The sequence below is a fragment of the Gossypium hirsutum genome, chromosome D12 (genome assembly GCF_007990345.1).
Source record: "Gossypium hirsutum isolate 1008001.06 chromosome D12, Gossypium_hirsutum_v2.1, whole genome shotgun sequence".
Lineage (NCBI taxonomy): Eukaryota > Viridiplantae > Streptophyta > Magnoliopsida > Malvales > Malvaceae > Gossypium > Gossypium hirsutum.
This window is the reverse complement of record NC_053448.1, coordinates 61,000,266-61,028,154: the sequence shown is the minus strand read 5'-3', so window position 1 is coordinate 61,028,154 and position 27,889 is coordinate 61,000,266. Positions and strand designations below refer to the sequence as shown.

General features: G+C 34.0%; 4 protein-coding genes, 1 long non-coding RNA gene and 1 pseudogene across 14 annotated transcripts; 3 read left to right on the top strand and 3 right to left on the bottom strand.

Annotated features, from left to right (window-relative positions):
- The first annotated feature begins 358 nt into the window (after window positions 1-358).
- Window positions 359-3,998, top strand: LOC121224371 (probable inactive receptor kinase At4g23740). Of its 7 annotated transcripts, none has more exons than XM_041107608.1 (4): window positions 359-735; window positions 1,149-1,195; window positions 1,712-2,951; window positions 3,046-3,998. In XM_041107608.1, exons 3-4 carry the CDS (start codon window positions 1,721-1,723, stop codon window positions 3,717-3,719), a joined length of 1,905 nt encoding a protein of 634 aa, XP_040963542.1. In that variant the 5' UTR covers window positions 359-735; window positions 1,149-1,195; window positions 1,712-1,720; the 3' UTR covers window positions 3,720-3,998. The 7 variants fall into 7 exon arrangements, with proteins under 7 accessions (XP_040963542.1, XP_040963541.1, XP_040963538.1 ...); XM_041107607.1 differs by having other exon boundaries at window positions 1,709-2,951; XM_041107604.1 differs by having other exon boundaries at window positions 1,674-2,951.
- A 3,817-nt stretch (window positions 3,999-7,815) lies between these two features.
- LOC121224369 (vicianin hydrolase-like) lies at window positions 7,816-11,387 on the top strand (annotated as a pseudogene).
- On the bottom strand, window positions 9,791-10,317 carry LOC121224370 (uncharacterized). Its single transcript, XR_005921993.1, has 2 exons — window positions 10,131-10,317; window positions 9,791-9,990 (listed from the first exon to the last, which is right to left on the bottom strand). It is a non-coding gene; the product is annotated as an uncharacterized lncRNA (long non-coding RNA).
- A 3,241-nt stretch (window positions 11,388-14,628) lies between the features above and the next one.
- LOC107947263 (dihydrofolate synthetase) lies at window positions 14,629-17,756 on the bottom strand. Its single transcript, XM_016881855.2, has 10 exons — window positions 17,399-17,756; window positions 17,206-17,303; window positions 16,965-17,115; window positions 16,830-16,892; window positions 16,526-16,687; window positions 16,098-16,289; window positions 15,892-15,991; window positions 15,532-15,663; window positions 15,246-15,377; window positions 14,629-15,158 (listed from the first exon to the last, which is right to left on the bottom strand). The coding sequence occupies exons 1-10, from the start codon at window positions 17,666-17,668 to the stop codon at window positions 14,806-14,808; spliced, it is 1,653 nt and encodes a 550-aa protein (XP_016737344.2). The 5' UTR covers window positions 17,669-17,756; the 3' UTR covers window positions 14,629-14,805.
- A 397-nt stretch (window positions 17,757-18,153) lies between these two features.
- LOC107947262 (uncharacterized) lies at window positions 18,154-20,869 on the top strand. 3 transcript variants are annotated; one of them, XM_016881854.2, is made up of 4 exons: window positions 18,154-18,315; window positions 18,579-19,240; window positions 19,344-20,361; window positions 20,460-20,869. In XM_016881854.2, the coding sequence occupies exons 2-4, from the start codon at window positions 18,592-18,594 to the stop codon at window positions 20,644-20,646; spliced, it is 1,854 nt and encodes a 617-aa protein (XP_016737343.2). In that variant the 5' UTR covers window positions 18,154-18,315; window positions 18,579-18,591; the 3' UTR covers window positions 20,647-20,869. The 3 variants fall into 3 exon arrangements, with proteins under 3 accessions (XP_016737343.2, XP_016737341.2, XP_016737342.2); XM_016881853.2 differs by having other exon boundaries at window positions 18,183-18,335; XM_016881852.2 differs by having other exon boundaries at window positions 18,154-19,240.
- Window positions 20,870-21,753: 884 nt separating this feature from the next.
- LOC107947270 (mitochondrial carrier protein MTM1) lies at window positions 21,754-26,505 on the bottom strand. 2 transcript variants are annotated; one of them, XM_041107600.1, is made up of 11 exons: window positions 26,366-26,505; window positions 25,899-26,171; window positions 25,721-25,810; window positions 25,464-25,592; window positions 25,231-25,290; window positions 24,943-25,113; window positions 24,623-24,722; window positions 23,157-23,248; window positions 22,864-23,013; window positions 22,606-22,664; window positions 21,754-22,252 (listed from the first exon to the last, which is right to left on the bottom strand). In XM_041107600.1, exons 2-11 carry the CDS (start codon window positions 26,169-26,171, stop codon window positions 22,120-22,122), a joined length of 1,257 nt encoding a protein of 418 aa, XP_040963534.1. In that variant the 5' UTR covers window positions 26,366-26,505; the 3' UTR covers window positions 21,754-22,119. The 2 variants fall into 2 exon arrangements, with proteins under 2 accessions (XP_040963534.1, XP_040963535.1); XM_041107601.1 differs by having other exon boundaries at window positions 25,899-26,380.
- Window positions 26,506-27,889: the final 1,384 nt, after the last annotated feature.

The following is a 27,889-nucleotide window of genomic DNA, read 5'->3' as shown; positions in this document are numbered from 1 at the left end:
GCTTTTTTTCATTTTTTTCCTGAAATGTTTATTTTAATATATTTATTTTTAACAATGAATACTGAAAATCGATTATTTCATCCATTTGACCACCGATTCGATTGTGAAAACAATGCTTAAAACTATTTTACGGAATTTTATTCAACTCCTCACTTTAATGACAACAAAATAAAATTAGAGGGACTAAATTATATCAAATAAAAAATAAAAAATTAAATCCAAACTTTTAAAATAGTCAAGGGACTAAAACCGTAATTAAATGTTTTTTAATTTCCCTCATAAAAAAAGCTTTCGTAAGAATTTACTAATGTCAAGTTAAAAAGAGTTTCAAAGAATGGAATTAATTTGATTGATTTGCTCAAATTCACTAAGTTTATATCACATTCTTCACAATAAATTAAAAAAGAAGAAGTCATCATCATCATTTGTCAAGAAAATAAAAGTAAATGACAAATGTTTTCTGAATCTATAGCCGTAACAATGAAAGGGGCAAAGCATGTTTTTTGTTGAAATCTTTGGCCACAAATGTAATCATTAATTTTCATAAATTTTAACTCACAATGACAACCTTATCACCGTCCCTCCAATTAATTCTTCCCTGACTCTGTTCTTTAATTCATTTATTAATATTATTTTGTAATATTAATTCATTGATCATCCAAAAACCAGCTCCAGCTTCATAAAGCAATCATCAATGGCAGAAAAAAACAAGCAAAAAATCCCATGCATGGATTGGTATGTATTCTACCCCACACTCACAGCATTTCCTTTAATCTTTTTTTCTTCTTAGCTCAAATGAATACAAAAATTTAAAAATAAGCTTCTGTTTTGTATCAGATTTTCTTACCCTTTTTTTTGGCTTCACATGGTTTTTCCTGGTCCTGCGGTATTTATTTAAAAGAGTACTTAATATTTGCATGTGGGGACTGTGGTTTTTGTTTCTTTTTTCTTTTTTTCTTCTCGAATGATTATCTAATGGATGGTAGCTTATTTTATAATTATTATTATCATTTTTTTTTGCATGTGATGCTGTTTTCTCAAGCAAGAACAGCTCATAATTCATAAATATCTCTCAAATGATTATCTAATGGATTAGTTTCATTTGATTATTGTATAATGTGCTTTACTTCCTTTTAATTGTTTCACAGGGATTAATCTGCCAAATTCTTCAAATTTTCTGGGCTTTTCTCTGCAAGTAAGTTCTTGGTCTTTTTTTCTTCTTTGGTGTTTGCATATTAGCTGTTTGGTTGCCGAGAAAATTTTGAATGTTAGTATTGAACTTTCAGTCATGTTTGGGTTGCTAAGTGGACAACAGTTAATGGGTTTCAATTTCTTTTAAGTTTTAACTTTTAGATTGGCTAAATTAGATTCCTTATCTTGTTAGTTTTTTGTTTAAACATTTTTTTCTCAGTAACCAAACAGGGGAAAAAGTTAAAAAGAATGAAAAGTCAACAAATAAACAGACCTAACTCACCTAAAACTACTGCTTTTGAAGCAATTCCGCCTAAAATCAAGTGATTTAAGTCAATCTTCTTTTATACAAGTTTTGAAAACAAACGTCTCTATTGTTTAACTACTGATTATAGCCCACCAACAGATTCTTTAATGATTATACTTTTTGACTCTAGGTTAATTAATCAAGTTCATATAGATATATATACCCTTTTTTACAGAGAATCTTTTGGTTTGAATTATTGGGATTTTGAAGCAGCTGGGAAAAATGGGCAAGAAAATGAAAATGAACCCATTGTTCATATTCTTATTGGGGACAATTTTCACATCCATAGTTGCTGAACCAGTTAAAGACAAACAAGCATTGTTAGATTTCATTCAACATATTCATCATTCAAGGCCTCTCAAATGGAGCAAACAAGACTCTGTTTGCAACACTTGGGTTGGTGTGGCATGTAACAATGATCATTCCAGGGTTATAGGTCTGCATTTACCAGGAATGGGGTTTCATGGTCCTATCCCACGTAACACTTTGAGTAGGTTATCAGCTCTTGAGGTGTTGAGCCTTAGATCCAATGCTATTTCAGGTTCATTCCCTTCTGATTTTGCCCAACTCAAGAACTTAACCACACTTTACCTTCAATTCAACAATTTTTCTGGTCCATTACCTGATTTTTCCATTTGGAATAATCTTACAATTCTAAACCTTTCAAACAATGGCTTCAATGGAAGCATTAATCCTTCAGTGACAAAATCCAGTCACCTTACAGCTTTGGATCTTTCTTATAACTCACTTTCAGGTGATATTCCTGATATCAATATCCCTAGCTTACAACAGCTTGATTTATCCAATAATAATCTCACTGGGATCATCCCAAACTCCCTCGAAAGATTCCCAAGTTGGGCATTTTCTGGTAATACCAACCTTTCATCAGCAAATAGTACCCTTTCTCCTATTCCAAGCCAGCCACCTAATGGTCAACCATCAAAGAAAGGAAAAAACCTCAGTGAACCTGCATTGTTGGGGATAGTAATAGGAAGTTGTTGTGTGCTGTTCATATTAGTTGCCCTTTTGATCATTTGTTGTCAATCCAAGAAACAAAAGGAACAAGGAGTTCCTGAAAATACCCCAAAGAAAGAAATCCCTTTGAAGAGAAAGGCTTCTGCGAATCACGATAACAACAACAGGCTTATCTTTTTCGAGGGTTGTAATCTTGCATTTGATCTTGAGGATTTGTTGAGTGCATCAGCTGAGGTGCTTGGGAAAGGTACATTTGGTGTAACATACAAAGCAGCCTTGGAGGATGCTACCACTGTGGCAGTGAAGAGGTTGAAAGAAGTAACCTCAGCTAAACGGGAGTTTGAGCAGCACATGGAGGTGATCGGTCATATTAGACACGAGAATGTGTCCGCACTTAGAGCATATTATTATTCGAAAGACGAGAAGCTTGTGGTTCATGATTACTATGAACTTGGAAGTATCTCTGCTTTGCTACATGGTAATATGCTTACCTTGTATACAGTTGAGCTGCACAATGATGAATTTGGGTCCGTTTTGTTTACTGTAATTTGTTTTTTGATCCTCAATTTCAGGTAAAAGGGGCGAAGACCGGACACCGTTGGACTGGGAAACTAGGCTTAAAATTGCTATTGGTGCTGCTAGAGGCATTGCCTATATCCACAGACAAAACAATGGCAAGCTTGTTCATGGAAACATAAAAGCCTCCAACATTTTCCTTAACTCAGAACGGTACGGTTGTGTCTCAGATATCGGTTTAGCAGCAGTGATGAGCCCGATGCCTCTGCCTGTAATGCGTGCTGCAGGTTACCGTGCACCGGAGGTAACTGATACAAGGAAAGCAACTCAAGCATCCGATGTATACAGTTTCGGGGTCTTTTTACTCGAGCTATTAACCGGGAAATCTCCAATACATGCCACCGGTGGGGAGGAGATCGTTCATTTGGTGAGATGGGTGCATTCGGTAGTTCGAGAAGAGTGGACCGCTGAAGTGTTTGATGTAGAACTCCTACGGTATCCGAATATAGAGGAGGAAATGGTGGAGATGCTACAAATTGCAATGAGTTGTGTGGCGAGGGTAGCGGAGCAGAGACCGAAAATGGCCGGACTAGTGAAAATGGTGGAGGAAATTCGGCGAGTTAACAATGGAAACCAATTGTCTTTCGAAGCTAAATCGGAAACCTCTGCTTCAACATCAATCCCACATGCAGTAGCTGAAACAGCTTCCTCTTCTACTGTTCCACTGTGAGATTCTTTTGGCTTATGAAACAGGGAGAAGGGAAAAGGGGTTTTGATTATTTAAGTTAATGAATTAGTTTAGCTAGCCTCTGATATAGCTATGATCAAAGGCCAATACTTTGGCTACTGTATCATTTAAACAGTATGGTTTTGCTCACTGAATGTCTTATTAGATCTCTTTTATCTCTTGGTTTGTAGTTTCACACTGTTTTTACAGAACCCAAAATCAACCATTATGGGGTTTTGATGGTGCGGAACACCACACAAATCGAGTATTGTTCTCTTTGAATATCATTGCATTGAAAAACGATCATTGAGGAGTGGAGCACTCGCAGAGTTTTGTTCTCCGGCTCTAAAGAGAGCTTAAAGGCGCCTTTTGATGCCCGAATATAGAGCTTTGTGTATGGATATAGAGGTCATGTATTGTCCTACTTGCGCAAAGCACTTTTTAACGGTCATGGTTTAGTATGTTCATGTATCAAGAGGTGCCGTTTAGTGTCGAGAGACAACTTTGAGAGTGATGTTTTGCACTCAAATAGAATATTGTCCTCTTCCAAGTAGACTTGTTTAAGAGTTGGGCTACTTGTCCAAGCTTACCATCACTACAATGAATGCTATTTATACTATCTGGCTTTGTGAGGAACTCCCACTGGATCATCATGAACCCTACGTTCCGGCTTCCAAAGGCGATCCTAAGGGAAGAATATTTTGAAAAGGGATAAGGCTGCAGCAAGAAGAACAACGAGAGGAAGCTCAGCCTAAAAATAGGATGGTTTAGGCAAAAAAAAAAAGTTTGAAAACTGGGTTTCAGAAAAAGAAATTAGGCTTTAGTTTACCCTCAAGCATTCAATGCCCAATTCTGACCCAGTTTTACTTATTTTTTAATATATTATATTTTGTTATTAAATATATTATGTAATTTTAACATGTAAAAAAAATAAACATTTAGTAATATATAATGCTATATAAAATGACTGAATATTAAATATAAATAAAATAAAAATTAATATGGATAGGCTTAAAATCAACCTAAATTAACTATTTATAAATATCAGTGAATTTTGATAAAATTTTAAACTTATATTTTAAATAAAATCAAGCTTAAACTAATATTATATATATATATCATATTTAAACTTTGACTGAAACCTATAAACACCTGCACCCGAGAATTGCCATTACTTGGAAGATTTATTCCATGTCCAACCGATGTACAAGAAAACATAACCAAATATAGGTTTTAGAATCTTATGGCCCGGCAAGCAGGCCAGCACAGCACCATTTATTTTGCTTCTGAGTGTGTTTTCTCTCGCAAATGAACTTCAGCATCTAGTCGAATTGTCCTGCCGACTCTCTTAAAACTTGGACGCATTCCAATTTTTACAGGTATGTTCTCAACAAGAATAATCAAGTAATTGATGGGATTGTCAAATTAACTTTTAATATTAAGGAAGGTGTCCAGATTTTTTAGGAAATTTGTAAGGAGATCTTTTAAGATTTATATTCAAACAAAACACCTAATGTATTTTACTTCTACTAGTTTAATATAAGCACTTAAGAGTTTCTTATGAGCATTCCAGTTTTACCCCATTCAAATATTTTAGCCAACATTTTATATTTCTGAAAAACAATACATAATAATAAAAAATCATACCTTTAGTATGTTTGAATTTTTAAAAAAATATTTGAATCTAAGATTTGAATTTTTTAAAAAATCATACCCTAACTGGTTCAATTTGATATTTATAATTTTTTATTCACTTTGGCCCTTAAACTTGACAATTAAATTCATTTCGGTCTCTAAATTTTTAAAAATATATTAAAGTTGATTTTGTGACAATTTTTTAAATTTCAGGTGATGATGTGGTAAAATCTCAAAGTTACATTCAATGTTTTAATAACTAGATCAGAACATTAGAAATATAAAAAAAATAATAAAATATTTTTTTATTAAATGGGTTCAAATGTTAATTTTTATCTTCTTTTTTAAAAATTTTCTTTTGCTAGTTTTCAAGTAAATCAATTCCACCCCTTTATTTGAACTATTATATCGATCAATTTTCAGTCCATCTGATCCGATCTTGTTTTAGTAACACAGATTACATCATCAAATCTTAATAGAATCCAAATTTTGAGATAAAAAAATGAATCTAATTACTAAATTCAAGGACTGAGGCAGACCAAAAAATACAATTATAAAAATGACCCTAATTACCAAATTTAAGAGTTAAAAATTATATCATCCCTGCATTCGATATATTTGTTGAAAAATACAAAAAATTTGCAAGTAGAATAATGAAATATTCTTAAATAATAATGCGTCTCGGAATGTTTTCAAATACTTTTTCGCACAAAAATTAATTTTAAATACCTTCCGGAGAAATAGTGGCGGAAAATGGATGATGTTGTTGGACATTTTCAGCCATGTACTTTTGTCACAGACTTGGAGTTTTCCCACACATCCGTGCGGCCTTAGGCAGTTTCTTGGTTTAAAAACGCCTAAGTCAGCCTAACTTCCACCGATAAAGGATTCAACCGTAAAAACGCCTAAGTCAGCTCAACTCGCAACAATAAAGGATTCAACAGAATTCCCTTAAAGTTTCCACGAAGAACAGCGGAAGAACGAATTAAGAACGATCTTTGAAAGATGAACAAAAGCAAGAACGCTTGAGAGAAAAGTTTGAGTAAATGCTCTCAATTCTTATTCACAAAGAATAATGAAACAATTCAGGAGTGAGTACAAATGAGGGAGGCTCTCTATTTATAGTTGAGCTCCCCCAAAACCGACGGTCAAGATACAATTACATCGACGGATGAGATTTAACCATATCCCTTAATTTTAGGGATTTACAAGATAAGCCTTATCAAATCTAATCTAATCTTTACAAGATAAGATTCTCTCTATCTCCTAAGATTAGTTACCATATTTGCCTAAGTTGCCATCTCTTCATTATCGGGCCAACCGGGCTTCAATCTGATAGGCTTGTCCAATATCTCTTTGAATCGGGCTAGTTCTCGTAGTCCAAATGATCCCCATCTGAGCAACAGACCTCCATTGGATGCATTTGGTGCGCTGGTCACGGGCTTTGAACTGCGGCCCGTGACACTTTGACCAACAAAAAGAAAAAAGGCCGGCAATTTCATTTGTCTTTTATCAATTTTACTGCAAATTTAATATATTTATTTTGTTTTATACTAACAACCCTTTACTCTTCAAAGTTTTCTGCCTTTATTTTTTACGTTGACCAAGTCAAATATTAATATATTATTTGGTATTTAATTTTCTTTATTTAGTTTCAATATTTATGATACTAGAGTTTTTTCTATTTGACACTTAATTTTTTTTGTGTATCTAGGTTTGACTTTAATTTTCAATTTAGTAGTTCAATTTTTTTTTCCATCTAATTAAGTATCAATATTTTTCTCTGAGAGTATAGGTATCAAATATTCATTGGATCACATATTGCCATTTGGTCTGAATTTCAAATTGAACATTGAAACCAAACTCAGGTATCAAATTGAGAAAAAAAAACTTAAATATCAAATTGAATATTGAAACTAAACTTAGGTACCAAATAATATATTGATAGGTGAAAGCGCCATGAAGGCCCCTATACTAGGGGTAAAATTGCCTTTTGCCCTCTATACTAAAAAAATTGGCAAATTAGTCCTATACATTAAATTAAAGAGAAAATTGGTTTTTTTCGTTAAATTTTTTTCTATATGTACTGTTAAAAATTGACACGACTAATGAAATAGCCATATAGCGAGACATGACATGCCATGTGTACTTTAAGCTTATAGGACCAATTTTTAACGGGAAAAATAAATGAAATTTTAAACATAAGGATAGATCTGTTCTTTAATCTAACATTCATGAACTAATTTGTCTATCTTTTTAATAGAAAAGACAAAATATAATCTGAAATCTCTATAATACTTTTACTGTATTAACCCCATAAAGTTATATATAATGTGGGAGTCAATAACATCAAGTGCTCATCATACTTGACCGCACACTTTAATTTAATGCCAAGTTTTTTATTATTCTTTCTTTAAACGTGGACGGCCATTTTTGCCGGTCTCTATAACAGTGGGATATATATATATATAGGTATAGGTACATATAGAGAGATAAGGAGCTGAGACGGATAAGGCAAATGGGAAACAAGAGGGATTTGCTGTTGTGCTTGCTGGTACTAATGGTAGCCATGGATGGGGCAATAGCAAGTCATAAATGGAGGCCATTTAACCGAAGCTGTTTTCCACCTGGTTTTATTTTCGGTGCCGGATCAGCTGCTTACCAGGTAGCTTACCTACTCCTATTAATATATACACTATATTTAAGATTTAGAATCGTATAAGATAATTTAGTCGGATTGATTGAATCGATAATTAGACTAGAAATTATTTGGATATCGGTTCAAGATAAGTTAGGTCAGGGGTTAATATTGTAATTAAACTATATGATTATTATTAATTCCTTGCTTGCAGATTGAAGGAGCAGCTCTTGAAGATGGAAAAGGACCAAGTGTATGGGACATTCTCGTTAGACAACATCCAGGTTCACTATTTTTTCATATTACGACTTAAAAACTTAAAATAAATTATTAATTATTTGAAAATAATAAATTAATAAAATTCAATTGAAAAAATATATATGCGCAATGACATTGAAAACACTATCAAGATTTTCAATAATAATATCCCTTTCATTACCAAATAATTATGTATAAAATATGTCCTTTGTTTTTACGGGAATAATATATGCCAAATAAATGTCCACTATAATTAATTACAATTTATTTTATTGAAAATTCTAAATTTGGCTAATTATGACAGAAAGAATTGTTGATAGAAGTACAGGAGATGTTGCAGTTGATTTTTATCATCGTTACAAGGTTTGTTGCCCAATAAAATTTTATTTAATTATTTAGATTCATAATAACATTTTTGGTCATTATATAGTCTAACAAAAATCACTTAATTTAATGCTCCACAGGAAGATATCATGCTTATGAAAAAAATTGGTTTGGATTCCTTCAGGTTCTCCATTTCATGGACTAGAATTTTACCCAGTAAGATCATTCCTTTTAATCTACCCATTTTAATTTTAATTATTTTAATATTAAAATTGAAATTTATGGTCTTTATTTTGCAGAGGGGAAACTTAGTGGCGGGGTAAACCCATTGGGTGTCCAATTTTACAGCAATCTCATAGACGATCTTCTTGCCAATGGTTTAAAGCCCTTTGTCACTTTACTCCATTTTGATCATCCCCAAGCTCTTGAAGATGAATATGGTGGATTTTCAAAGTCCCAAAATTGTGTACGTAAAGTTGACTCTATCTGAAAAAGTTAAAGAAGTAGTTCACCGAGAATTGATAGATTTTTTAACAGATTGATATTATTCTCGATGGGAGTTTTGTCTCTTGTCTTTGATGAGGGCCTGAATGCTTCAAGAGGCGAGGCTTGAAGAGGTGATGGGTTTGTAGAATAAGAGTGTCTTGTCAAATGCTTGAATTGGTGGGTTATGCATGTTTTGACTCGAACTCATACCCTAAAACTTATAAAGCATGGTAGGGTGGGTATGCTACCACATGAATTTTGTTTCTCATCTTTGTTGCTAAAAGCCCGAGTGCTTGAAGAGGAGGTAGGTTCATAGAGTGTGAGCGTCTCGTCGGATACTTAATAAGGTGAATACGCATAGGTTTAAATCCTACCAAGCACTAATATTATAAGAATTTTTTGGTGGGGAATGATGGGCAACACACATGGATCACCTTATTAGGCACCCAACTAGGTGATCTCACTTTACAAACCCACCTCCTTTTCATGCTGCTTCTTCAAACACTCGAACTCTTAAGCTTTTGGCTGAGTTAGAAGACAAATTTCTCACTCTATGAACCCACCGTTTTTTCACACACTTGGGCTCTCAGGCTCTCTGTAAAGTCGAAAGACAAAACCCCTTACTGATAACAATATTGGGCGTGTTAAAGGGTTTACCAACTTCATATAGACCACACTTCACAAACGTCTGTTGAAAGAGTAAAAATAAACCTAAAAAAAGGTTTAATTTATATTTTTCCTTGACAGGGATGACTTTGTAGATTATGCTGATTTTTGCTTTAAAACATTTGGGGATCGAGTCAAGCATTGGGTGACCATGAATGAACCTAATGGGTGGAGCTTAGGCTTCGGCCAGGGCTTACCTCCCTCTTCAACCCGGCCTTATATCTTAGCCCATCATTTTCTTCTTTCCCATGCAGCTGCCGTCAATCTCTACAGGAAGAAATACCAGGTTCGCATCCGATTTTAAATAAATAAACATGAAGGACAAAAGTGAATCATCAACATATAATAGAACAACCCTAATAGTGATAGAAAGTGCAGGCATCTCAAAAGGGAAAAATTGGAATCACCTTAGTAACCACTTGGTTTGAACCAAAATTTGATACAACCGCGGACCGCAAGGCAGCTTCCAGGGCTCGGGATTTCCTTTTTGGATGGTGAGTCGAAAAGAATACCAGACCCGTTATTCATGTTACTTTTCGTGTTATAATCGTATTTAAGGTGTTGCATATGAAAAATTCGACTCGCTGATAACTCTTGGCAAATTTTGTGTAGGTTTATGGATCCAATAATATATGGTGAGTATCCAAAGAGCATGCAACCATTGGTAGGAAATAGACTGCCCAAATTCACTGAAGCAGAGTCCAAGCTGTTAAAAGGGTCAATTGATTTCCTTGGTGCAAATTACTACACCACTAACTACGCAGAAAATGGTCCATCGAATACTCCCTTCCTACCCACTGATGCCAGAGTAAATCTCACAAGTATGCTAATGACTTTCCAATCCACAGCTTATTATCTTATTATATTTGAACCCTAAAATAAAACACTTCCATCATCATTAACATACCTTTTGGTTCTTGCAGCCGAGAAGAACGGAGTTCCCATCGGCACAACCGTAAGTTCTTGCAGCCGAGAAAAAAAAACTTTCCCCCCTGTTTCTGCCTTCTTCGAACGGCCATTTTGATGACCAAAATATTGGTGTCAATAATTTTGCAGACTGATGTGAGCTGGCTTTTCAATTATCCAAAAGGTTTGAGAGACCTTCTACTATATTTAAAGAAGAAATATAACAATCCGACCATTTACATTACAGAAAATGGTTAGCCACATTGCCTGAGTCTTCAATCTTTCTATTTTATACATTCGAAATTTAATCTTTCTATTTTTTTTTTATTTTGAAAATGTAAGTCCAATTATTAAAATCATTAAAATTCTTATGTTAAATTCGTTGATATGATGTTTTGAAATAAAAAAAACATTATACTAAACATGAATTTAATAAAAAAATTTTAATGGTGGTAACAATTAAACCTAAATTTTGAAATTTGAAAAGAAAGAGAGACTAAATTCCAAATGTGAGTACAAGGACTTGGAGCATATTTTAATCTAATTTTTTTTTTACGCATTTTAACCAATAACCTATTTTATTTTATTGATTATTTGGTGCAGGGGTGGCTGAAGCAAATAATGCTTCATTGACAGTAAAAGAAGCACTCAAAGATAGCACCAGGATTCGATACCTTGGCGGACACTTGAAGTACCTTCTAAAAGCAATCCACTGAGTACTTGGAACAAAAGTTACTGAATTCATAGATCAACTTTAGCTTTTAGCTTCAACTTATTGCTGAAATCAAAGTTTTTTTAACTCTTTGGCAGGGAGGGTGTTAACATAAAGGGTTACTACATGTGGGCCTTTTTGGATGACTTCGAATGGAATTCTGGATATACACTTCGGTTCGGGTTCACATACATTGATTACAAGAACAACTTGAGAAGATACCTTAAGTATTCAGCTTATTGGTTCAAGAAATTCCTCCTTAATTAACAACAACAATGTCACAATGGATTACAACACAGTAGAATAATAGTATTACTTCATTAATGTTACACAAAGGAGACCATCTTCTATTGTGACAATTTCTACCTAGTACGGAGATGTCACACATGCAAAGAGTTTATACAAACCATTTTCTCACATAAAAATTACAAAACATACATTAAAGTTCTAGGTGCCTCTTAACTTCTAAGGCATATATTGTTAATAGTTTATAATGTTGGTAGCAGACTTGATTATGGGTCAGGCTGATACAAAATTTTAGGCCCGTTTTTTAGGTTTAGTCTTGGCTCAACCCAAAAAATGGGCTTAAAATTTTGTCTAAACTCGTCTCAGATAAAAAAAATGTTAAACCCGAGCTCAACCTAGCCAATCCGTATTATTTTTATATAAAAATAAATTTTAAAAAATATAATACATAAATTACATTAAAAACATTAAAATAAATGTTTCCCAACAAATCAAAAACGCATAAAAAAGAATCTTTATACTTAAATAGTTGCAACTTAGCAATTAAATAATAAAATGACATTAAAACAACAACAAAACAGTACTAGTAGAAAAACTTTTTAGCTAGATTCGAGCCGGGCGCAGACTAAAAAATCTTACTTGAGGTCTGACCCATTGAGAGATCAGGTCTTTTTTTTTTTTTTTATCTTTACTTGTTTTTTGGGCCTATATTTTTGCTTAAACTCTCTCACTTTTCAGACGAGCCTTCAGGCCTGGACGAGTGGCTCAGCCCATGATCAGGTCTCATTGGTAGGTAATAATATTTTATTATCTACAAAGGCCTAATAAATTATAATTATTAATGAATAGTTGTGCTGTAAAGATGTAACTTTTGTACGTAAAATTATTTTATAAAGACATAATTTTATGTAGAGTTATCTTGTAAAATAACAAAATATTATGAAAGAGTATCCCATCAAAAGATATGTCTCTATGAAAGGATATCTTATGGAAAGATGCAGTTATTGGATGCTTATGCAAAGAACTTTTCTATTAATTATTTTGATAGTTATGCTTAAAGTAATGTGAATTTTGTTTTTGCTGTATCTTGAAATTATTTTAAAACCCTACATACCTCAAAGCGATCATATTTTAGTAATTTCATTTTTTTTTCTTGTTTTAATTTTATTATTTTATTTTTCTAACAGGCTTTAAAACGTGTCTTTCATATGATGATTTTATATATGGTGGACAAAGGAAGGATAATAATTTATCACCATGATGCTTGCTTTAAGATAACAGTTGAACCAAGAATTATTCTATAGCTACAAAAAGTGTTGTTTGGTCTTTGATTACGACATAAGGAAGTAAACTAATTGTTTAATTTTGATTTTTTATATTATTTGGAGTAAAATTTATAAATTGATAATTCCACGAAATTAGTTAAATTAATGCATAATTTTTTTTATAATTTTTAAAATGTAAAATTTAGATTTTCTATCATAAATTTTAGGATAAAAAAGTACATCGGTCAATGATTGTCACGGTAAAGAAATCATCGGTAAAAGGTATTAAAATAATGAATAAAAATTGTCGGCAAAAGTTTTACTAACCAAAAGGCCGTTAGTATAAATCAGAAGATGTATACTGGTGCAAATTTACCGTTGCTAAAATTTTATATCGGCACACTACTATAGCATTGATGTATACTTCGTCACAATATCCCATTTGACAATATATGTTTTTTTTTGTTTTATATCGACGATTTTTATATTTACAGTGACAATATTTTACCCATTAATAAATATTTTTTTTTATTTTGTAAAGTAATTTTTTTATAAAATAAAATAAATTTGAAAATGCAAGTTATATGATAAAATAACTCTCAAACTAAAATTTTAAATTGTTCGTAAGTTATGTCTTTAAACATAAGAGATGTAATTACCATAAGATGTGATTATATTAGAGAATTCATCTCTAATAAGGTAATTACTATTACTTATGTCAAATCATTTAGTAATTTGACAAATCCTTTAATCATAAGGGTTATTGAGAGATTTGGTAATACAAAAGGAAAGAGATTAAAACCCTTATTAGGCACCAACAACAACAACCCGGCTTTAAATTATAAAGTTCAAAGGTAAATCCCATTCAAAATAAAGAATCATTTGAAGACTAATGCAACCCATTGTATATTGAAGCTGAGTTGATTCTTCATTAATTGGTATTTGTTGCTTTAAAGCAACGGAGGTAATAGAAGAACTCTACTTACGTAAACATAAAAAATGATGTCACTTCAATAAGAAGAACTAAAAGGTTCTCTTGTAAGTGTTTATTAAGAAAAGGATAAGCATATGACCATATTAGTAGTAAAAGTAAAAAAAGCTTTGGGCATAGTTATAAATAAAGATTATGTGTGGTGTATCTTCAATTTTAATACACGAAAGTAATTATGGTTTAATATGTGGGCACCAGTAACTTAATTAAAATTCTAAGTTAACATCAAATGGTTTTTCTATTAACCATTTTCACTTATTCTGTTTGAAATGTTGAGGGTTTTATTCTACACGCCTTAAAAGAAAAAGTATTCTACACGCTTCAAAAGTAACTGTGTTTTTAATTTTTTTTTAATTTTCTTAACTATTTTTCTAACAACTTCAACCAAGACAGTAACAATTTCAGTTTTGCGAGTACCAGCCATTCAACGTTTCAAAACCATTATATTTTAGTAAGTTCAACCAAGATGGTAACCATCATAATCGTGAAAAAATTATCACTTGATTCTCTCAAACATGTCTTATCTACCGTTGCTAAAGCTATCGAACGATTAGGTGTAATTTAAATATATTTATCATTCGTTTCTTATTTGACTAAAAAGGAAAATCCATTCGATATAAAAAATAGTTAAATATTTAAATTTGTTGAAAAATATTAAAATTTTGCAAGTAATAACACTTAATTCTTTTATACAACTATTCATAATTTCTTCCACCATCAAGATCCGTAAATCAAAGCATAACATGCACTTAAGCACATGAATTATTAACGTGTCAAAACGAGACTTGAACCTAAACATTTAACTTCACCATTTCAATTTTATTACAAAATTTTAATAAATATATTTATTACATAATGAGATTATACAAAAACAAAAAAAAAACTCACAAACAAATCTCTGATTCTGGCGTGCAAAGCAATAGCAAAGTGTGACTAGTAAAAAGTTTATTGAGCCAATACCATTACCTATTAAGAGAAGCTAATACCAGCGAAACAATATGCAGAGATCCGGTGACCACGAGAATACCTAGCTCGTTCCTCGTTCTTTCTCTAAGAATTTGATTAGCAAACCTCAAGGAATCCGATAGCGAGTTCTGGGCAGCAACTATGGTTTCATGTTTCGAGTCCCTTGTCGAGGAAATGAAGTTGTCCTCGAACAATTCTCTATACCGTGTCATTCTATCGTGAAGAACTTCAATGCCCAATTCTCTGGAAGCTTGTATCCAACAATCTCTTAAAGCGGTTGCCGAGGTCGTCCGTGATGTGCCACCAGCTATGTCGGCTTCTGTTAGGAAGACTGCCTCTAGTTGTTTACCTGAGAGAGTAATGGTAAAAATCAGAGTTAAATTTATCAAGTACTAATGATACCCCATTCTAGAGTTTATGGGGTGTCGGTTTATACCTGAAAGGAACTCTTTAGCAAATGCTAAATGGTCTTTGTCACTAGCCATAGCAACAACAATAGCCAATCGTGAATCCGGAAACGTCGTTTGTATTGTTTCCAGTAAAGCTTTTGCAGAGTCTTTCGTGTGAGCTGAAAAACAACATAAGTACACCATCAGAAGTACTTCCAGGAAAATGACGAGTTCATATAAAGCTGAATGATTACAAGAATAGGCAGTTAATCCTAATTTCTCTGCTCATCTAAATCTAGAAATAGAAAACAAAGGAAATCAAGAGGAATAAACCTCCATCGACTAATACTGTTGATCCTGATAATCCTAACTTCTCAGCTTCTTTGGACGTCAGAAATTGGCTTCTTCCTGGCAAGAATGTATTCTCCAAGCCAGCCCTAATAGATCCGTTCGAGATTCTCCATCCTGAAGCATGCACAAAATTATCCAAAGAAACAATAAGAAATAATAAAAGAGAACCCAAAAAAAAAAAAAAACTTAACTGGACTTAACAAGGCCTTGATGACTTATTCCCACGTAGTATTCATGCTTTATCATTACCTAAAGTTTGGTTTGCTGGGCTACTCACGAGTTTCTATGATGCTGGCATCAGTAGAAATCAAGCGATCAGAATAATGAAGATTAAGCACCTACCTTGGTTGCGCAGGCATAGTGCCGCGCATGTTGCAGTTACTGCATTTTGAAGTTGATGAGTTCCAAGCATCGACAGGTTTAGATCACGTAACTCAATGGACTGTGTAGATTAAACAATATAAGTTCATGAAAATGATTCAAAATACAAAGGGAATTAAGTTCAAAGCACTCAAGTTATTTGCAGTGTAAGGCTCGAAAGAACATACCGACTGTGAGCCATGGTCAAGTCCTATCACCAAGTCACAGCATTGAGAAGGTCTGCCCTTAAACGTGCCAATTCCTTTTATGGATGTTCTAACTCCAGCATCAGATGCTGATACAATAGGTGAAAACATTGAAGATGCTCTATCACGAAGAATGCGATCAATGTGGGGAAGAAATGGCCCGCCTAAAATCACCTGAAAATTAGAACCATTAAACAGGCATTATATCTCAAAACCAATACAAAATCGACCCATCAAGCAACAATCCATTGGTTTTGATGCATGCATATATATATGAAGAAAAAGAACATCATATACCAAAGTTTTTTATTTGAATCTATGGTCCTGATTAAGAAAGGTACTAAATGACGAGCTCAAAAAGCACACACTGACATCAAACAAAACCTTTTTTTCAGGTAAAATCACCTAACTGGACGACCATGTTTAATGATTCCAGCTTTTGCCATTGCAATGCTTTCCAAAGAACCCCCGAGCGCAGCCAAATGTTCCTCACCTATCGTCGTTATGATTGACGCATCAAGTTCCGAACTAGAAATAACATTCGTAGCGTCCCTAGCACCCCCTAAACCAGCCTGTCTCGTTACAATCAAACCAAACAAGAAAAAAAAGGAACAGTAAGTCCAACATGAAGGCAGACACAACTGCTTGCGCCCCGCACACGCATACACACTCAAAGGTGCTGTAACGAAAATTCATTAGGCAAATAAAAATCACCTCTATGATTGCAATATCCACATTCTCTTGAGCAAATAAAGCGAATGCCACCGCAGTAAGAACCTAAAAAAACATGTTAGCTTATATCCAACAAAACGATATTAATAGATACGAAAAATCTCAATATGTACGAACCTCGAAGTGACTAAGACATCCATTTTCGAGCACAATAGCTTCGTTGAGACTTCGTTTAATACTATGGAAGAGGCAATTCAATGCATTGGAAGACACTGGCTTCCCCATTTTTCCTACTGACATACGTTCTCTTATACTAAGCATATGTGGACTGCTTAAAAACAAAACATATATAAATTACAGTGCTGCAATATCATCCAAAACGACAACCAAATATGAAGACAGCAAACATAAAACGCACCTAGTATAACAACCAACAGAATAACCTTCAGAGCGTAAGATGTTCGATAAATAAGCTGCAGTGGATCCTTTTCCCTTTGTCCCAGCAATATGAACACTCTATACAATCATTTCATATATATATATATTGTGTCAGCACTGATTTGAAAATGGAAGAAAATGAACATAATTTATTGAAAAGGAAGAGGATGGACCTTGAAGTTGGATAGCGGGTTGCCAAGTCCGGTCATAAGGCGTTTCATTCTGCCCAAATCGAACCCATCATCGGAATCGGTACCGGCGTCTTTAGGGACGCCGGATTTCTCGTAGTTTTTGAGGGAATCGATGAACTGGCTAAAACCTTCGAGCTCCGGCTCCTCCGTGTACGACGAGAGGCATTGTTTCGATTCCAATTGGAAGTTTGATAACGGTTTTCTGTGAGTGAGAGTAGAGCGTTGGCTGACGATAAGCTTACGGATTTTCATTCCTTTTTTTGGGGGGGATTTTCCGTTTGTTTCCCAGGAAAAGATGCTGCACTCACTTTAACTCAATTGGCTTCTTTAATACGTAGTTATTATTTATTAAGGGTTAACATAACTTTTAATCCCTGAACTTATCAATTAGGTCCAATTTGGTACTCCAACTTTTTTTTTTCACTTTGGTTCTTAAACTTGGTGGCTATGCCCATTTAGTGCTTCAACTTGACAAAAATAAAAATTTGATGACATTATCATCCTAAGATCGTGTCAGAACTTAAAAAGATCATTTTAAAATTTCAGGTAACAATATGAAACAATCTAGAGTTTCACCTCAAATTTTGATAACACCCAAGTTTACTAACTAAAACAGTCGAGTTCATTTATCAAAATAGGTACCAAAATGCACATAACTGATATGTTTAGAGACTAAAAGTTATATTTACCCTTATTAATAATTAATAGTAATTTGAAACGTGTTAACATCATACGTTGCTGATCTTGGTCTCTTACAAATTACAATTCTTCCCTGTAATTATTCCCCACTAAACATTTTTACTTTAAGTTTCCATCTTTGCTTGTAAATTTTTAGTTTTGCTTTGTTTTCACTCACTTTCTATTTGGTTCCCGAGAAATTTGATCATAGAAAGTTAGAAGTAAGAAAGGGAAAATTCAGGTTTTTAAAAGGAGGAGAATTTTTATTTTGTTCTGAAATATACTTGTTATACTGTTTCCCTTGTTTAGCATTCTAAAAAACCTAGCAAAAGTAGAAGATTTGTGGCTTCTTTCTTATTCTTTTTGCATTGTTATTAATTATTGTTTTTCTGAGGAAATTTTCTTGAATATAACTAGGGTTTTTGCTCTAGTAATAGCTATTTGTTGAAGAAACTATAAAAAGAAATTTGTTTTGGTGTTATAGGTGGTTGAAGTTGATGATGGAGATCAATTTGGAGGAAGCTGATGAAAACGTTCCGAAAACCGATTTTGTTTATGATGGAGGGGTGGGAAATTGTAGGTGTAGTGAATTGGAATCAAGGAGCAAGAAAGCCGAAACGAGGTGTTTGGAGTTGGAATCGGAGGGTCGAATGAGGAAAAGCGACTACGAAGTACTCGAGACTCGATTCAGGTCATTAGAAGCCGCGCATCTTGCTCTTCAGGATGAAATTAAGGTCTTGAGGGGTCGGAATAGTGAAGTAGGCGACCGGATGGTAGGTGGTTATGGAGGGAAAGGGTTGATTAAGGGAGCTGTTGATTTGACCGAAGAGAGCGATGAGGAAGATATGGTTTCTAAGCTGATGGTGGAGAATAGGGTTTTGGAATGTGAGAAGAGTAAGGCTCAAAACGAGGCCGAGTTTTGGAAGTTGAAGTTCACGGAATTGGAATCATTGATGTCACGGCTGCAAGAAAGCTCGGTTTTGAAAAGCACGGAGCGGCCAGTTGATATGATGAATGAAGGAGTTAAATCAAAAGATGGAATAACTTCAAACGACTTGCCAGCCGTAGACAAAGCAGTGAGTTTCATGGATTCTGCACCTACTCTGGTTTCCCCCGGTAAAGGCATCGGAAATCTACAACCAGCCGGTAATGATGATTCTTTTCTCGGTATTCTGTGGTTTTTATAGTTTCATGTATTATGATGATTTACAATCGTCATCTTCAATTTTGGTGTTTGTTTTTGTTTCAGTGACACCTTGTAATGACACACCGTATAAGCTTTTCACTTTTGAGAAGGGAGATCACGGAATTGAGAGTAGTAAACGAGTTAAAAGATTGTTGCCATTTCGAGAGGAAAGAAGCCCCGGTAAACAGATGGCTCCTTCCACCCCGGCTGGTGTTAAACCTGCTTCAGTCATTATAATTGATATTCATGGTAGTGATGATGAACTTAATTTGGTCCACGATGAAATACCTTTGACAAGTAACTTGGAAGATGTGGATGGTAAACACGAAATAGAAGGAATTGTGGATAGTGAAATCGAAACCAGGACGATTACTGATCAGAACCAGGAAGGAAAAGAGAATACTGTTTCATTTATTGCAGTCTCCAAAAGAAAACGAGCCTCTAATGTTTTTACTAGTGACACGGAGAGTGATGATGATAATGTTCCAATTGCGACACTCAGGAAGATGCATCACAAGGAAGCAGTTCCTGCTGCTACTACCCGAGGTAGTTTTACACCTCGAAAACGGAGACTAGTATCACTTAGACAGTCTGAAGGAGTAAAAAGGTGCTCATCTAGGAAGGAAGGTGAATGTGAACTCTGCAAACTAATAACCCCTACAACTGAGGATGTTGAAGATGAAGGTTCAGACAAGATTGGGTCAGATAGTGAGAGTGACAGCGATAGCCTTAATGGATTTATTGTTGAGGACACCGACACTACCAATTGTGACGATAGTTGTAGTGACTCGCTGCAAGATGGTTCCGATTGCAACGATGCTTGTAGCAGACAAGAAGATGTCTCTAGTGACTCGAATGATGAAGTAGATTTTGACATGATTATTTCTCAACTTAAAAGGAAAAAGGATCATAAATCGGATTGGAAATTCGAGGGGGAAATGCTCGCAGCCTTTGGTAAGGATCCCGAACTTTGCATGAAAGCTGTGTGTGCTCTCTACCGGCAACAAACATCAGGGGAGAAACTTTCCAAGGCAGCCTTGTGCCAAAATCAGAGAGGTTTTAATAAAATCGACGCCTACAGGTATATGAACTCGTAAGTTTATGATTTAGATGAACATCATTGTCATATTTTGCACAGCGGCTGATATCTATATGCTGGAATTTGTACTGTGTCTTAAGGGGCTGTACGTTGGCAGAGTTTCTGACTGATGGTGATCCGCAAGGTGATTTAATGAAATCCGTGAAGGAATTGGAAGCATATGATCGGAATGCAGTCGAGTTGTGTAGAAATTTGGCAACAAAATATTCTAAGCAATTGTTTGAGATCTACAAAAGCAAAGAGGATCCGAATTTTCTTCCTCCTTAAGGTTCTCTGCAAGTAATTGATTTAAAAGATATCTGAACTCGAGAGCTGGGGAATGTTGTTTTTGGTTATTTATCGTTCTCGTTCTCTGTTAGGTACTAATATGTTAATCTTCGAGGACATAGGTAAAACTTTCGAATATCAGGTATATAGCTTAGGTAAAACTTAGGACAGACTGTATGTAAACTTTATCTCGTATCTAATAAGGTTTATAGCTTTTGCTTTCTGTTGCTTTTTGCTTATGACTATGGGCTATATGTTCGATAAACTTATTGGAGAACTCTGCAGTCAGTTATATGTATCATTGCCCCGCAGAAAATGAAGGGAGGCACTGAAAAGATAGAAGCTTGCTGATTGTTTATAGAAACATAGATGAAGTAGTGGGTTTGGATATCAATCAATTGCCACTGATTATTAGTATATGAAAAAGAACAACATAAAATATATATTGGCTCTATATATCTTTTGGTATTATTTGGGTTTCACAATTTCTTTTTTAAATACACATTATTGAAAAAAAGAACTTAAAATTTAGAATTTGAATTTCCATCATTTATTTATTTTGGTACAAAAAAATTCATAATTTATTGATTTTATAAATTGCATTATTAATAAATTTGTTTAATTTCAAGTTTAATATACTAAATGCTCTTCAATGGCCGTTAATTTTCTTTCAATTTTTAGGAACGACTTAATAATCATTAATTAATTATGAATTGTTATCATATAAACCTTAAAAGCTTGAACAAATTAGACAAAATTAACATAACTAATTTTAAATACTAAAATGATATATTTTTGTTGAATAAAAATATCATATTAGACAAAAAAAAAAAAACCCAGGTACCTTGTTAAGCCATTTCCATTTTATATATGAATGCTTCAAAAAACTTTTATGTGAATTATTAACTAGTCCGTATTTTATATAAATACATGATACGATATATTTCAAGCATAAGAATGTGAACCCAAAAGATAATGAGAGATCAAAACTAATCACAATATCTGTATGAACTAAAATAAAAAATAAAATTAGTCTCCTTATTTCTTCAAGGGGAAACTGTATTGAACTGAGACCACCTCAGCAAAAAATAAAATAAACTCTAAGAATCAAAATTTCCCCTCGACTTTGAGCCTTGAGAAACAAAAGTAACACGACAAAACAAAATTGTGTCAGAAATGAAAAAAATAAAGTGCTAACTTTGTGAGCTTTGGAGACCTAGATTAAGGATTTACAGCGATGAACCCGCTTTGTTATTACCGACAATCTATGGTGTATGCTTGTATATTCCACATTTAGAAAGTTAAAAACGTCCAAAGACCTACACAAAGGAATCTACACCACCAAAATTGCATATTATCAGAGCATATATTCCTGCTGCTACTTGTATCCTTTATCCAATCAAAATTTTCAAGTCCTTAATGAAGCAAAATTCTTAGTAGACCAGAAAACTGGGATCAGCTGGCTCTTGTGGGTCATGAACTTGCGTAATGGTTATGTAGAACATACTTCACTACTTCATAAAATGAAACCACGATCCCAACTGAAGGGCCGGCACGGCCTACTCGAGGACCCACTCCCGTAAAAAGCCCCTTCATCCCTCCATCCCTGTTCCAAACAAATGTATAGTCCATAAGTAACAACTCTTCCCGAATTATACAAGTTATAGCTTGAATCTATCAACTAATTGGTTCTTAGCACAACCAAGCAATAGACAAACATAAAACAATTTAAATTCCATGAACATACGCAATTCAATGTTTAATGCTATCCGAGTTTTTTCATTTCTATCAACACAAAATCGTTTCTCAAGCATATTGCTGCCACAGAAAGCTTTATTCACAACTTATTCGTAAAGGTCATAGGGCAAGTTTGAGGCTTGGAAAATGGAACCCTGTTATGCATGCGTAATATCTCCATCAAAGATGCATAATTCAATTAACAGTGGGTTGGAAAGATACCTCCAAACTTCCATCAGTGTCTGTCGCGTTGTCATTCGCAATGCCCTCACAGGGTCCTTCTGAAAATTACAACAAAGATGGCATATTTTAGAAGATATAAAACAGCATAATCTAGTTCATTAACTTTGTACTTACAGGGGTAAAACAAAAATGCTCAATATGTACCAAAAGTAACTACTAACTGGGTAATGCATATGGCATAAAGTCAACAGGTAGCAATATTCAAGAACCATCCATTAGCTTTTGAAGGAGACAAACCTCTATCTGCCTTCGAGTTTTAGCAACATCTAGAGGACAGGTAGCAGCAGCAGCAAGGCTTCCAGCAAAAAACCCAGCAGAAAAATTTGCCCCAAGGACAGTAGCGACATTGGATTCTTCACCCACCAAACCCAGAAGTTTTCTCCTGATCTGCAGTAATAGGTACATAAACCAAGAAATTCAGTTGTTGGCATGTATTCACTCGAAAACGCCAATGGGTTTCCTTGAAACTTTACTGCTGGTGGTGGCGGAGGGGGGGTAAACTATAGGAGTTCTAAGAAGTGGGAACTCACAGGCTCAAGGGTTGACCAACAAATTCCTGAGAAAGGAACATCGCGAGCAAGCTGTGCTCCCATGCCTGTCCATAAGACACGATACCCTTGCACTGTCAAGGGAAACATAAAAAACCATTATTAGAATTGTGGAGGAAAAAAAATTTGTTGTCTTATTAAGACAGCAAAATGCCCATTCAGTAACAATCAGACTGCCATTCTTATGGAAATGAGCCAGGAGTATACAAAAATTGCCATATTTGTTTTCTCAGAAGCAACTGCGGTCGCTTATTTATACAGTGATCATTTAGGATGAAACTCAATTCTAATAAAATGAAAGGAAAAAACACTCGTTTATTAAGTATGACTCCACGCTCCAACAAAGTAATAATAAAAGACACAAGTCATCATGTTGGCATGTTAAACCATCTATATAAGAACATATTAGCCTGCAATTACCATATCCATTAAGCTTAAACCTTATACATCAGTTTCTCAATTTGCTATAAACTTTCACATCTGGAACTGCTGAAGAGTTGCAGAAATACAAGTTAAAGGCACAAGGCACACTCTAATTTTATATTGCTTGAGGTGTAAGGCGCAAACAGAAAACCCGCGTGGGTGAAGGTACAATATGCATGTGCAGTAAAGCTTAAGGTATAAATTATGATAATGAACTTTAAAGAGTAGTCTAGTTTATTAACAAAATATCCAAAATTTTAATTTTCTTTTGTTAACAATGTGCACGACTTCCTTACTGACACATGTCTATTGTTTACCATATCCATTAAGCTTAAACCTTATACATCAGTTTCTCAATTTGCTATAAACTTTCACATCTGGAACTGCTGAAGAGTTGCAGAAATACAAGTTAAAGGCACAAGGCACACTCTAATTTTATATTGCTTGAGGTGTAAGGCACAAACAGAAAACCCGCGTGGGTGAAGGTACAATATGCATGTGCAGTAAAGCTTAAGGTATAAATTATGATAATGAACTTTAAAGAGTAGTCTAGTTTATTAACAAAATATCCAAAATTTTAATTTTCTTTTGTTAACAATGTGCACGACTTCCTTACTGACACATGTCTATTGTTTAATACTCAAATATTGAGAGGCAGAGAGAGTTTAATATCTTATTTCTTGCTAGTAAAGGTATAGCTAATGAAAAGAAGTTAGAAACAAAAGAAATTAACTAGAACTTCAATCAGGCAAGCTTCTTTTCACACCTACTGCCATAATAAAAAGTGTGTCTAAATGCATTAGCTATGTAGCTGATCAAATGTGCCTCACTTGAAAGGTTTAGAGGCACTTTAGTTGTCAGGCACTAGGGCGCAACACCACAACAACAATGAATTATGAAATTTTTTATGTTTAGGACATAGAAAGTAAAAAGACAAAGGGAAAAAGTATATTCCCAAAAGGCTAATCTTAAAATGCTGAAAAAGTAACAATAACCAGAAACAGGTATTCCATAGAGTAACTTACAACTGCTCGGAGGGTTTCTGCCCTTGACATCAGAGACAACTCCTAGAAGGGTATTAAAAACTCCAGGAGGCTTCTTTCCGATCTGAGTGTCTTTAAATGCCTGTGATTAAAACAGAACACAAAAATGAATTAGATGAAACAATACAAAAGGTATCTATGAACTGACAGATATTCAATTTTTAAAGCAAAGCAATAACAAACCTATTTTTGTCAAAAAGGAAAAACATAATAGCATTAAATACCAGCAATAGTAATAGAATCACTTTTACCATGAAAATACAAATTAAATAGCTCAGTAAACAAATTAATATCAAAATTACCTGCATGCGAGTTCTAGCAAGTTCAATAGGGTAACATGTCGCACAAGCTAATGACCTTGCCAAAGAGCCAGCAAACAAAGGGGCATATGGTGTTGCACTAGGCATATATTGTGCTGCAAGCCCCTCCATCCAGTTGCGGAATATGTCGTAGCAAGGTAAATAGATTCCCACCTGTACAGAAATGTAAGCAACTGTCAAAAAGCTCTATTGATATCAGTACATGATATTTGCATGCAAAAATACTTTCTTCAGCTGCTGTAAGGTTTATTAATGGAAATGGGAACTCACTGTTGGTACAGCCAAAGCAAGACCTGCATTAGTTCCTCTCCACAACCTAGAAAACCCCTCCTGCAGAAAATATTATCCTGTTATGCGTTTGAAAATAGTAGTAAACACAAACAAATGCCTAAAGGAAAACATACTCAGTCACATGTATAGTTAAGATAAAGAATTAACCACTTTAGGTTATTACAGCAATCTTATCAACAAGTTATATAAGATGACTGCATTGCAGCACCGACCTGGCGTATAATCTTGTTGAAGACATCTAATGTTCCTTTGTACTGAAAACAATCAGGAGGACAAATTGATACAGTTCCATGGACTCCAGCACGGGTACAAGATGGTGAACATCTTAAATCAGCAAACATCTAATCCAACATATTCATATATGACAAAATTAAACACAATCTAACATTGCATCAAAAGATTATAACAGACAACATAAAGAATTCTTTTCTCTGAATATCAAAAGTGAGGGAATAGATTGCACTGGTACCGTATTTGGTCCGAAATACGCCATTCGACCAATTAGATTACTTAACGGATGTGAGTAAGGTACTCCGGCAGCCTGAGCTTGCAACCTTGTCTGTTAATTACAAGAAAGAAACAAGGCAATATTTTCAAACCACAATTAAACAGCAAGGAAACTGTACTGATTACGTGGTTTATCATACCTTGACAACATCGAGCGGATTAACGATGATGGCGGACAAAACGGCAGCACCAGCAGCAGAGAAAGCTCGTTCTCCAATCCCTAGATTCGAATTGGTAGTACTGTTATCATGCTGATCCTGAGGCTCACCGAGTTCAGTCTCAAGTATGTCCGTTATCGTCGGTTCCATGATCGACAATTCGTGACCGTTGATTTCAACTCTCGAGGATTGCTCTGAACTCATCCATGGATTATGGGTTCGCCGCTGTGTTTCCGCCATCTCTATTGCTTGCATCTTCTCTCCAAAAAAACAATTAAAAGTGTGAAAATAGAATCAAAACGATGGAATTGATTCTCATATAACCTAATGTCAGGACATTTTTATTGACTTAAAAAAAAAAAAGAAGAAGAGAAAATTGAAAGGCTTTTCCGAATTCCTTGGGGAAGAGGAAATTAATATTATTAAAAAATTGAGCGGAAAATGCTTACCAGAAAAAAAAAAAAGCGAGAGACGCACAAAACCCTCTTAGCTTTGGGCCGCGTTTGGGCGAATTTACGAAAGCGACAGTGGTTTTTTTATATGGTTAAAAGTGAAAAATAATAGTTTAAAACTTTAATTTGATTTTTTATTAAAAATGAAGGGAAAATTTATTCCCTTTTTTCCTTTTTTTCTTATATTTATTACTGGTGAAAGTTTTGCCGCTTGAGTATGTTTCCAGGGCTTTCTATTCAGCGCTTGAAACGAGGCGCCCAAAACGGCGAGTCGATAAAACCCTAACGTAACATGGATAAGAAATTTCGGACTGGTGAAACCCTAATGTAACGTCAATTTTTCTCCTAATGGCACGCAACCATATGGCAGTCCATACTCTAGCCACGCAATTACTATATATTTGTTTTGTTTTTTTCAATATTACGTTTGAAAAAGACACAGGGGAATAGCATAATCACGAATTTATTTAAAGAAAAAGTAAATTTATAAATTTAGTCATTTATATATGATTTAAATTACATTTTAATTATCAAAATTTAGAAAATTAAGATATAATCATTAATGTTATCAATTTTATTACATTTAAGTCACTGAATCATTAACTAGTAAACAACAAATTAACTTGGCATGTTATATTATTATTTCAAATAAAAAGTTTAGAGAAAATTCAAATAACTAATCCTTATACTTTTTCTTTTCCAACCATTTAATCTTTTTTCCTTTTTAGTTTCTTTGTCTCATATTTTGGGTCTCTGACATCATCTCCTATATTTGTATTTATAATTTAGAAATTTTTAAAATATACTATTTATAATTTTTTTATGGGCTAAATTCGACTTTTACCGTGATATCGCTCAAAAGCTTTTAAGTTAATTTATATTTAGAAAATTATTCTGTATATTATGTGTGAAAAATTGTAGACTCCACAAGTAAGTTTAAGGTATGGCAAGTATCTTGTATAATGTAGTTAAAAAATAAATATATATATAAATAATGGTTAATATTTGGTACACTGATAGTGTACATTTTTTCTTTTGCAAGTAGCCTTGAAAATTTGACAAGTGTCTCTTGTTTTTAAATATATTTTTTAATATTTTACTATGGGAAAGTATTTGATACCCTAGTGGAGTTTTTAAACTCCACAAGTAAAATGAGGAGGTTACAAGTGTCCTATATGAGTATAGTAAAATATTTAAAAAAAACACATCAATTTTTTAAAATTGCTTATGGAATAAAAATGGAATACAAAAAGTATATTGTTTGTGTACCAAATACTCACTCTTTTACTATATTCCTATAGGATAGTTATTAACCCTAGCTCTGCTTGTAGAATCTAAAAACTTCAATAATAATGTACTAAATAATTTCCCTATAAATAAATGTGAAACTTGTTACACCCTAAACTCATTTATAGATTTTTAAAAGCTCCACAAATTATATTTCAAATATTTATAAATATTTATTTGTCTCTTTATTTTATGAAATTCACATGAAATTGAAAAAATAAAAATAAAAGATTG

Excerpts from the sequence above, each read along its gene's own strand:
- LOC121224371 (XM_041107608.1), top strand. The coding sequence starts at position 1,721 with ATGGGCAAGAAAATGAAAATGAACCCATTGTTCATATTCTTATTGGGG. Across the intron at positions 2,952-3,045 it reads TATCTCTGCTTTGCTACATG|GTAAAAGGGGCGAAGACCGG; the intron begins GTAATATGCTTA and ends CCTCAATTTCAG.
- LOC107947262 (XM_016881854.2), top strand. The coding sequence starts at position 18,592 with ATGATGGAGATCAATTTGGAGGAAGCTGATGAAAACGTTCCGAAAACC. Across the intron at positions 19,241-19,343 it reads CGGAAATCTACAACCAGCCG|TGACACCTTGTAATGACACA; the intron begins GTAATGATGATT and ends TTTTTGTTTCAG. Across the intron at positions 20,362-20,459 it reads AATAAAATCGACGCCTACAG|GGGCTGTACGTTGGCAGAGT; the intron begins GTATATGAACTC and ends CTGTGTCTTAAG.
- LOC107947270 (XM_041107600.1), bottom strand. The coding sequence starts at position 26,171 with ATGCAAGCAATAGAGATGGCGGAAACACAGCGGCGAACCCATAATCCA. Across the intron at positions 25,114-25,230 it reads TTGCTTTGGCTGTACCAACA|GTGGGAATCTATTTACCTTG; the intron begins GTGAGTTCCCAT and ends ATTTCTGTACAG. Across the intron at positions 23,014-23,156 it reads GTTGGTCAACCCTTGAGCCT|ATCAGGAGAAAACTTCTGGG; the intron begins GTGAGTTCCCAC and ends CTATTACTGCAG.
- LOC107947263 (XM_016881855.2), bottom strand. The coding sequence starts at position 17,668 with ATGAAAATCCGTAAGCTTATCGTCAGCCAACGCTCTACTCTCACTCAC. Across the intron at positions 17,304-17,398 it reads ACCCGCTATCCAACTTCAAG|AGTGTTCATATTGCTGGGAC; the intron begins GTCCATCCTCTT and ends ATGATTGTATAG. Across the intron at positions 16,290-16,525 it reads TCATTAAACATGGTCGTCCA|GTGATTTTAGGCGGGCCATT; the intron begins GTTAGGTGATTT and ends TCTAATTTTCAG.